The sequence below is a fragment of the Oryza glaberrima genome, chromosome 4, assembly GCF_000147395.1.
Source record: "Oryza glaberrima chromosome 4, OglaRS2, whole genome shotgun sequence".
Lineage (NCBI taxonomy): Eukaryota > Viridiplantae > Streptophyta > Magnoliopsida > Poales > Poaceae > Oryza > Oryza glaberrima.
Genome location: NC_068329.1, coordinates 24,429,003 through 24,439,937, shown reverse-complemented (window position 1 = coordinate 24,439,937; position 10,935 = coordinate 24,429,003). Strand labels below are relative to the sequence as shown.

Sequence of the window (10,935 nt, the reverse complement as noted above, 5' to 3'; positions counted from 1 at the left end):
AGCTCACAAAATGGGGATCTCATGATTTCCCGCTAGAGAGGATCACTCCTCGACAGGGACGGAGGGAGTATATGGAATTATATCAACAGTAGATATATATGAACCAGTAATATCAACCGGTGTTAGAAGAAGAATGTTGTATTGCATAGTGCATACATGATCCCGCTGACCATCTTAGATACTTCCTCCATTTCACAATGTAAGTCATTCTAACATTTCCCACATTCATATTGATGTTAATAAATCTAGATAGATATATATGTCTAGATTTATTAACATTAATATAACAGAAAATCTACACCACGGCATCCCGTGGAGACGGGATCCCCTCCTCCTACCTCACTCCTCTTCCCCCAAATCATCCGGATCCCCTCCTCCTACCTCACTCTCCTCCCCCAAATCACACGACACTGCAGCCCTCCCCGTCACCTCCTCCTACCTCACTCTCCTCCCCCAAATCAGGCGGCACTGCAGCCCACCCCGTCGCCGTCGCCCACCGCTCGCTGGAGCCGGCGGCCGCCGCCGCGGGGAAGGTGGCGATGGCGAGGAGCTCGGCGGCGGGAGCGGGGCGCGGTGGAGCCGGAACGGGGTGCGGTTGCGGCGGCATCCTCCATGGCTGGCAGCAAGTGGATCTGCTACAGCATCGGTGATGAAGACCTTCATGGCCGGCGGCAGGGGTGCACCGAGCACGTCGTCGTCCACAGCCGGTTGAGGAGGCTGTGGAGGCATGGTACAAGGTAGGCACCAGATCTGTCGCCTCCTCATCCTCCGCCGCCGCCCCCAGGCGACGAGCTCGTCCCGCTGCTCGACCTCCCCGACTCCGCAACTGCTCCTCCTCCTCCTCTCTCTTGGGGTATCACGCTGGTACCATGTACCAAGGTTTGATATCTAGATACCAGCTCGATACCTAGGGTACCAGGTGTCAAGTATTAGCCGGTAGCTGGTACCAGGGTACCAGGTACTGGTACCTACCGATACCAGGGTACAGGTACCAGGTACTAGCCCAGTGTACCAGGTACCATGTATTAGCCGGTACTAGGGTACCAGGTACTGGTACCTGCCAGTACCAGGGTACTAGGTACTAGGTACCAGTCGCTACCTAAAGTACCAGGTACCAGGTACTAGCCTAGTAACCAAGGTACTAGGTACCGGGTATTAGCCGGTACTAGGGTACCAGGTACTTGTACTTGTCGGTACCAGGGTATCAGGTATCAGGTACTAATCACTACCCAAGGTACCAGGTACCAGCCCGGTAACCAAGGTACAGGTATTAGGAAAGAGTCACTGAAATTATCCCGTTGCAACGGGATCCCGTTGTATAGCAGACCTCTTAATATAAATGTGAGAAATGCTAGAATGACTTACATTGTGAAACGGAGGGAGTATATTTCAGTTCATTATCACATTTTTCCTCTATGTAGATCGAATATATGACCAAAATGCCAAAAGCACGCACGTAGTATTTCAGTTGAGAACGACAAAAAAAACTCTTTTCTCCATTGCTATAAAAGTTTTTTTTTAAAAAATACCGTTTACCAATTCGGAAAATGTGTGTATAAAAAAGAAGAGAGTAGAAGCTAGGAACCTATAGTTCTCAGCTTCAACCATTCCAGCGTCAATCTAGCCCGTATGCATTGTCTTCCTCTCAACGATCCATCACTCAACATCATGCACATCATGTACTCAGGGTGTGCTTAGTTCCTGAAAAAAGTTGAAAGTTTAAAGAAAGTTAAGAGCTTGAAAAGAAAGTTAAAAATCTATATGTGTAGGAAAGTTTTTAATGTGATATGATGCGATGAAAAATTAGGAATAGGGGGAAACTAAACATGGCCTCAAGGAGGTGGATCTAGCGTGGATGCTGGGGGAACTCAAGTCCCCTTATCCTACTGAGGGGGTGGATCTAGCGTGGGTGCTAGGGGAACTCAAGTCCCCCTATCCCACTGATCACCTTTGATAGAAGGAGAGAAGGAAAGAGAAAGGAGAGGGGAAGATGGAACAATATGGAGGTTGAATGTGGGAGAAGAAAATGAGTCTTCTCTTTAATCCCATTCTGGGATCTGTCCCTGTATGTACTGAACACGCACACCATAAATCGGCACGACGGATACAGAGAAAATCTAGTATCGCACAATGCCTGCTAGTAATAGATCATTTCTCCACCGAGTCACTCATCTCCTAAAACGTGTGCATTGCCGACAGCCCAGGAAAGGGGCACTGGGCACAATGTACACGCCAGCAAGTACCAGCAAGGCAGAAAGCTACCCTGTGCTGCAAGCAAAAACAACATATGAGATGGAGTAAAGTTCTGTTCGAGCATCAGCATATTGTATCCAATCATCCATGGTTGAGCTCAGGACTACTCCCTCTGTCTCAGAAAAAGACAAACACTGTATTCAACTTTAACTATCTATTTTATATGAATTTTTTTTATAATTTGTATTTTCATTGTTGTTAGATGATAAAATATGATTAATATTTTATAAGTGACTTGTTTTTTTAATTTTTTTTATAATTTTTTTAAATAAGGCGGACGGTCAAACGTTGGACACGGAAATCAAGATTTGTTTTTTTTATACAGACGGAGTACATGACTGCATGAGGATCGAGGAACAAGATTCTACAGTGACCAGCAGGTCCCTGCCATAGCCGGAGCGATCATAATATGTTCGAGAGTTTAGACTAACCGTCCCGTGCGCCCGCAGAGCTCGCGCCCCTACTGCTGCCATGCACGCACGCACGCAGAGCGGCTCTCCAACCGGGCTACCTGTCCTGACCTGCATCTACGCTACTCTGTGTCACGCTGCATGCAGCCATCGAGTGCAAAAGGCCACTTGGAATTGAACTTGAGTATGATTGAGCCGAGAGAACAGGCGCAAGACCGGATGACCAACCCATCCCAATCCAACCGCCGGAACAAGATGACAAGCGCGCAAATCATGTTCGGAATTGGGTCGTTTACTCGTTTCGTGCGGTCCTTGGCCCCGTCCATCCGAACTGCCGCGCAGCGCCGGCCTCCCTCCTTTCCCCCCGAAAAGCCACGGTCCCCTCCCCTCCCCTCCCCCTGCACCTCCCCCCGCACAGCTGCACCGCGCCCGGCAATTTCACTGTTTCACCGGGCGAGAGGACGGCACACGGCACATTTGCCGGGGTTGACGGGTGGATTGATCGGCGATGACCGACGATGAGTCGAGACGAGTTGCATTGAAGCGGTGGGAGGTGACAGGTGAGGCGAGGTGAAGCCGCGCTGTGCCTGTGCCTGTGCGTGCGCAACAGTGGCGCGCAGATGTGGTGGTCCCTGTCACGCTTTGGGTTTGGAGTTTGGACCCCCACACATTGCGGGGGCCGGGGAGGGGAGGCGCCCGAGTGTGGTGTGGTGCACGACTCGGCGTCGCATGCTGCGCCGTGTGGCCGATCCCCGGGTGCAGCGGAAGCGCGTTGGTTGATGAATCTGACGGTCATTACAACACTGCATCTGTTACTCTGATCGTGCAATCCCGTTTTTGGTGCCTGGTGCCGCTCCGGAAGCGAGAATTTTTCGTGCCTCTCGCGGAAATTGAATAGTTTGTTGTGAAAGAAAAGACATTACGATGTTTAGGGAGGTTAATAGGCACTACATTGACCTGATATGTTTAGGGAGGTTAATAGGCACTACATTGACCTGATAGCTTACTCCTACGTTTTGTTCAGAGAGGTAAACAAGCGATTTCAAAAGCACTTGTCGAACTGTTACCATCAACCTCTTGTGCTGCTGCTGTTGTTTGCTGCTCCTGCTGCTGACTCGCGTTCAGAGGAGGACGGACAGCTTGTCCGGTTACTTACCTCCGGTGCACCCCCTCATATCAGCATCAGGCCAGTTGTGCAGAGCGAGAGCTTTAAAAGAATAAGCACAAGTGTTGGTCAGTACATAACCCCCTGGCTTAAGAAAAGTCAGCAGCAAGAGGAAGGCAACTTTAACCCCGACGGACCCCAGCTTTGGTGTCCTGCAGGCTGCAGCAGCCAGCAGGGCAGCGAGGAGAGGTTGATCCGTTGATGCAAATGCAGTACTAGTAGTACACATGCAAACAAGGTGCAAAAGCATTGGCAGGGAAAGGTACATGGCAGCATAAACAAATACAGTACGGGCTACACGAGAGACTTGCCATCGCTTGCGTCGATCGCTTAAGAAAAGGGAGCTGTCAGTCTCATGATCGGATAGCACGTTCTCATGCAGTTTGTTTAGTGTCGTAGCTTAAAGAAATTCGTAAGCAGACATGGAACTAACTCATCCATCAGGCCATCACACCTGTAACACTTTTTCAAATCCAAGATTTGTTTGCAAGCTTCAAGAGAAACAACCGGCTTCTGAGTTGTTTAAGCTGGCGCTCAAAGCGTTCCCTTTTTTTTTTCTAAGCAGAAAGGGGCCAATCAAGGGACAGGAGATCATGAAGGCAAAGAATGCCCAAATAGGGCTTTGCAGCACGCTGGAGGGGGGACACAGGCCATGTGAGAGGTCAAGGGATTAAATAAGCCCTGGAAATAAAGGACCGTTGTACTGTGTCTGTCCACCATTGATCAATTTTACTAATCAACAACTGGCCTCTGTACTTACGTTGCAAGTGAAAAGCATGGATATGGATGAACACTGAGGGACCACACGCAATGGGTGGTGGGGGTGGCCGACGGGCGACCGGTGGCCGTGCATCAGCCACTCGATCTCCGATGTTCGGTTGCGGTGCCACTGTCCCAAGTGGTCCACAAGTCAGGTCTGTAGATTTGCAAATAGTATAGCAGACACTACAGCTGAACGAGCACGATTAATAAGGAAACAGCACGAGTAGGGCATGCATAGCACATGAGATGGGTCAGAAGTACATTTGGTGCATATGAAACGGATGAGAGCAAACAACATCAAGTCTCTATTGCGCGGGTGACGAGCAATTTTAAAGGTGATTACCAGCTGTACCTACACGCAGCGATGATGAAATTTGGGTAATCGATGACAAGGCAAAAACACTTTACTACTATGTACTAGTACTCTAGTAGGACAGGAAGAGTACTAAATACTGTAGTAGTAATAGATTTGTGTTCTGAGCAAAAGCAGAATACAGTAACCATATGCAACCAAGGAAATTCGCACGTTGCTTTTGACATTAGTCTGAGCTGTGTAGTAATGGTAGCTGAATGAAAAGTCTGAGCTGCTGTGCAATTCTGCTGCTCTCTAGTGTGACTGTGAGGACATGTTTAGAGCTATATTTTTTCAAAAGCAAACTATAGAGATAATCCAGATGGCCGTTTTTATCTCCAAGGTTTCGGATGAACAAAAAGAAACAGCCAGGAATTTCAAACTACACTGGCAAAAGCACAGATGAATCACAAAAATCGCCAATTTTGAGCTATTCAAGACCAAAATACAAATCCCTATATACAATTAGCAGAACACAAATATGTGCATCGTCTGCATTTGCAAACTCTGAGGAATATGAAGTCTATGAAGTATTAGTGAGTATAGGCCTTAAAAACATAAAAGTATAACATAATCTTTTTTTTTTGCGAGGAAAAGTATAACATAATCTCCGCCGTAGAATCAGTGTATACATCGATTCCTTGTCCTCCAATTGCAGGCAACTATTCTTGAATCTTCAACAAAAGCTAGCAAGTATAAAAGGACCAAAATAAAATCTGATTCTATCCGATTCACCTCTTCTTGTCACAACTACTTATCATCCATGCCCTCCTTTTATTTTCAGTAGTATAAACCATTCAAACATACACTTCACTGATTAGAACTTAAAACAAATTAATTCATCATGCTATATATTACTAATGTTGCATACCTCAGATGTACACAGGAATTTTCCAATTTGGTCTATTGTACACAGGAATTGCTAATGCTGCAAACCTCAGATGTTTAGCAGAACAAACTAACCATTGCACCCATCCCTGGACACCCTAACCATTCTTTGTTTCCACTAAACAGAAAACCTTTACACCGGCGTGCATTTTGTTTCAAAATCATGGCATATACCTTTTTTTCAGCAAAATCGTCTAGTGTGACAATAATGAATAATATCCCAAGCTATATTATTTGTGTAAAACAATAAAATTTGCCATTGTAATATTCAGTTATGGTTATTCCAGCATGTAAGTGTAATGCATATTTGAGTTTAGACAGATCCATACATCAAATTAGCAATCATTGGATCAAGCAATTTGATAATGCACTCCGTTTGGATATTATGACAGCCTAGCCCCTCCTACTATTAAAATGACAGGCTAAGCTATGCAATGCCTCGTGCGTGTAGATATCAGAGGATGAGTGAATCAACAACTAATCTACCAAACATCACCAAAAGAACTAAAAACAGCACCATATACACACTAATGCTTGTCATAAGGACATTCAACATGCCAAATTATCTTATCTATTCACAACGAAATGTTTCCAAGAACATGAAGTGGCCAATTGAGCGGAGAGCAATAACATAGTGGTAAGACCCTAGAGGCCATAGCCACTGGTCACACACTACAGAGACACTCATACCAAGATTGCCAAATCCATTAGGCCTACCTAATAAACAACAGAGTGTGCAACAACCATGATAATAATTTCTTTGCAATGTTTAAATTGCAAGACAAAATTCATATTACTGGAGTTAAACATGCCTGCAAATGATGTAGGAATCATGATGGTCGAGGCAGGTGTGATCAGCATCGCCATGCTGAGACGGATACAAGCTCGCCACGCTGCCAATAGAGTGCAAGGCCTGCTCCACGCTTCTCCACATGGAAGCCTCGGACCTGCACCCGCTTCAAGAGGCAGTCAGCCTGTGCCTCCGCAAGGTTGCTGAGTGGTTGAGGTGCAAACCCTGCTGATGTTAGCACTGTCCGCCAAGCGATCGCTTTGTCAGCTCTACGCCGCCCAAGAACTGCATCCTCCACTCTGGGCTGAATCAGAAACCTCTCGATCTTACTGACAGCATCCGCATCAGTGCCAGCAGCATCAAGTGATTCAAGAAGACATAGACAAGACTGTAAGCAATTCAAGAAGTGTTGGGAAAATGGGAGGTCGCTCCGATCACTGCCATAGTCAATAGCAACCACAATCTTAGGAGCAAGCTGTTTCACCAACTGAAGCATAGCTGGGAGTGGAGTGCGTGCTGAGCAACCAACTGGGAGGCTTACTGCAACAACCTCATCAGCTGTAGGAGCAATGAGTTCCATAGGATCAAATGCGTCGAGATTAATAGCATTGAACTCAAATGGAATACCAAGATCAGCAGCAAACTGTGAGAGGTTATCCTGAGTAAGATGCAGCTCAAGCGGGTGGTGGGAGGCGGCTGAGACGAAGGCCGTGAGCTTCAACATCGGCAAGGACACACCGCCAGAGCCACAGCGGTGAGCAAGCTCCTGCAAGAACGAAGCCCACTGGCCGCCGACACCGAGGTCGAAATCAATGACGCGGATACAAGACGCGGTTGTGCTGGCGATCTCATCCAGAAGCGCCTGAGTTACCGTGAAGTTGGCAAACTGGAGCACGGGGGAGAGGTCGGAGAAGGATTTGTAAGCGGTGAGCTTCAGGGCGACGTCGAGCGGAGACGTGAGACGGGTGGCGGCGTGGTGGCCGTCGGCGAGCGCGAGGAGGAGGGCGTCCTTTAGGTAGGAGGCGGAGCGGAGGAAAGGCTTCCCAATTGGGGGAAGCTGCTGATTGAGCCGCGCCAATATCTCTCGCGCGCCTATGGAGTTGCCGACTTCGGTTGCCTTCGCCGCCGCTGCAAGCTCGTCCAGGAGGTGTTGCTGCTGCGCCGCCGCCGCCGCGGTTGACTTCATCGCGTTGCGCGGATGCTGCATCGAAGGCTGGAGCTGGAAGGGTACCGTGCTATGTAGCGTTGGAAACGGGAGGCATTGCGCGGGCGCCGGCGGCGGTGGCTGGGGCTGGTTGTGGAGGAGGAAGAGATTGTCGGGCACGGAGTGGTGGCGCTTCGGCGGTGGCTGGAGCAGTGGCTGTTGTTGATGGTCGGAGAAGGAGGGGAACGGCATGAACAAGGTGGAGGCCGGCGTCGGCTGATGCTGGTTGAGGAGTAGTGTGGGTGATGGCAAGCCAAGGAGAGGGGGCTTCATGTCAGCGCCGTTGTGGAAAGGCGCAGTAGTCGCCGGCGGCGGCTGGAGCGCCGCTTCGGGCGACAGGAGGCCGAAAGCGGAGGTGGCCTTGCTATTGCTCCCGCTGCTGCTTGTGAGCGACCTCCCGCCGGAGGACGACAGGTCGGAGGCGAGGGCGGCTGGCGAGGAGACGCCACCGGGGTGATGCTGCAGCGGGAACCCGAACCCGGCGGCATTGGCGAGGAGCTGCTGCTGCGAGAGCCCCGGCGCCTGGGGTTCCATGTCGCCGGGGGCAGCCATGATCCAGTTCAAAAATGTCTGCTCCTGGCCTGCCGCCGCCGCGGCGTCGCCGAGCATGGCGTCCCAGCTCTCCTCCGCGACGAAGCCCACATCCAGGGCCCCCGGTATGGGCGGCAGCTCACCGCCACCGCCGCCGCCGTGTTCGCCGGGGGCCGCCCATCTGGTGGCTTCGGCGGCGGCTGCGCTGCTCTCCGCAACCGCCGCCACGCCGGTAGATATAGAATCCGCCGCGCCGCTACCATGGGACGAAGACAGCGTCGATGTGGAGTTGGGCGGGCTCGGGCTCCCCCTGCAGTCCAGCACCGACCTCGGCTCCACCAGCAACGACCCCCCGCCGCCCCCGCCGCCGCCGCCCTTGTCCTCCGGCCAAAGCAGCGCCTCTATGCTCCCCGCGAGCTCCGCCGCCCCGTTCCCGTCGGCACTGAAGGGTGCCGCCCTCATCTACCAACCTACTCGCGCATGCTCCCGCCGCGCGCCGCCGCCCGCCGCCCGCCCCCCTCTCGATCGGCGCGAGAGAGATATGGAGGGAAGGGGATCAAGAAAAACAATAAAACAGATGAGGCCGCTTGCTTGTGTGCGTGGGTGTGGACCGTGGAACAGCGAAGATGGAGAGAAGAAAGCCTTGTGCGCTCTCGGTCTCGTCCTCTTGCCCGTGCGGCCGTGCTACTACCAGTATAGTTATGGGTTGCCGTGGTGGGTGCCTGCCTTGGATTTCTCTCTCTCTCTACCGGTGCCATGGTCCATAGGAGTAGGAGTAGATGCGTGCAACATAAAAAAGGTTGGAAAGTGTACTCCCCTCTCCCTATCTCTCTTTCCCCATCTCTGCCTATAGCTTTTGTTTTTCTTCTCTTTGGTTTCTCATCGTTATTATTACTCCCTGATACCTTATCTGGGTTTTATTTTTTTGCCCCCGCGAGCTTGAATTGTGGACCTCGAACGCGTCGATTGGCCCAGCTAGCTTTGACGGTTACTAGTTCGTTTCCTCTCAGTTGCAAGTGGAGCAGTACGAGTACCTCTGTTTAGATTTTACTCCTACATAAGGTGTAGATGGATCATAACAGGAGCTGAAACGAACTTTCGGTTTCGGATTGGAGGCTAACTTTCTCGTTGGTAATCTCCCCTATACACTGTAGTTGTTCTCGCGTCCGACGCCATGAATCGCCGTCAATGCATACTCCGTAAGTCCGTATGGTGTAGAGAGGTATGTCCACTACACACTACCGGGCTGTATTGGGACACGGCCCGCGTCTTCCAGTCCCAACCGCCGAGCCTACGTAATTGCCGGCCCAACTGACATGCTGCGCTCAACTTCCGCATTTTCCCGGCCCTTCTTTGGGCCAACTCGCAAACCGCCCCTGCGCGGCATGGAACGCAGCGAATGCTCACGCAGTCACGCCGTCATGCGTCGGCGTTGGAGTAACAGCGACGCCAAGCGGGCACGCACCGCCGGCTAGCCGCTAAACCAGGTTTTGAAAATAAATTATTGATGAGTTTATTTTAAAAGTTAAAAATGCTTAAAAATTATTTTAAAAATCCACATTCTGCTCCTGCCTTTGCTCGGCGATGGTTTTGAGCAAACAGTTTTTTTTTTTTAGATTTCTCTCTGTCTCAAAAAGAATCAAACTCTAAAGATAAATTTAGATTTATTTTTTTTTTTGAAATAGAGAGAACTAAAGAACGGTATTACTATATCTTTGAAATGGTATAGCCATGATATCTACTCCATATAATATCATTCTCTAGATTCTCTATTAATAGTATTTCTAGACGATATGATTAGTCTCTTCCTTTATCTTTGGTTTTTCTCTCTTCCCTGGGCCTCTTCCTTTATCCTTTGTTTTTCTCTCTTTCCTGCTATAAATCGGTCTGATTGATTTGTATTGTGTAAATAAATATTTTTTTCTTCTAATACACTATTCACGTGTTATTATTTTACGTGTTCGTTAAAAAAAATAGCAGGTGCAAGTGTAACCTGATGACAATGTAGCTGTAGCCCTGCGTCTGCATGCGAGCCTGCTAAGGATTGTGGTGATAGTGTGGTGACACGGCCACAAGGACGTTTCTTCATTGCTTGCACATGAATCTGGCCTATCTTCTGTCTCAATAGCCACTTTGCTAGGGAAAATCAGTCAAGGTCGCAAAGGACGCTGGTAAACTTTTTTTCCTTTCAATGCCCTGTCGTGTTGACAGTTGACACAATGAAAACCCTCCAGGACGAGTTGCCACGGGGGTAGGCGAGAGCTGCAGCACAAGGACCGTGCGCAAATGTATGCATATGAGATGTGATATGATATGACCTGACCAAACTCCTGGTCCTGCTTTACGGGGACAACATCTACAGCACCGTAATAAGTTCTCATTGCTCCAACGCAGACAGTACTGGGATATCAGATTGGACCAAAGAACAGTAGGCACAAGGTCTTCCACAAATTCAACCGCTGTCACGGTGTCACCTACCACAACTTGCAATATTCAGACCAAATCACCAAAGTTTTTTTTCCTACTTTACACAGGGACGAGGATGATTTTTTTTTTCAAATTGTTTGATGATCTGACGTT

The 10,935-nt window shown here is 49.4% G+C and overlaps 1 protein-coding gene across 1 annotated transcript; it reads right to left on the bottom strand.

The window, feature by feature from the left end:
- Positions 1–6,385: 6,385 nt before the first annotated feature.
- Positions 6,386–9,183, bottom strand: LOC127771227 (scarecrow-like protein 27). Its single transcript, XM_052297083.1, has one exon. The coding sequence runs from the start codon at positions 8,815–8,817 to the stop codon at positions 6,685–6,687; it is 2,133 nt and encodes a 710-aa protein (XP_052153043.1). The 5' UTR covers positions 8,818–9,183; the 3' UTR covers positions 6,386–6,684.
- Between the last annotated feature and the right edge of the window lie 1,752 nt (positions 9,184–10,935).

Bases quoted from the DNA above. Each gene is read 5' to 3' on its own strand.
- LOC127771227 (XM_052297083.1), bottom strand. From the start codon at position 8,817: ATGAGGGCGGCACCCTTCAGTGCCGACGGGAACGGGGCGGCGGAGCTC.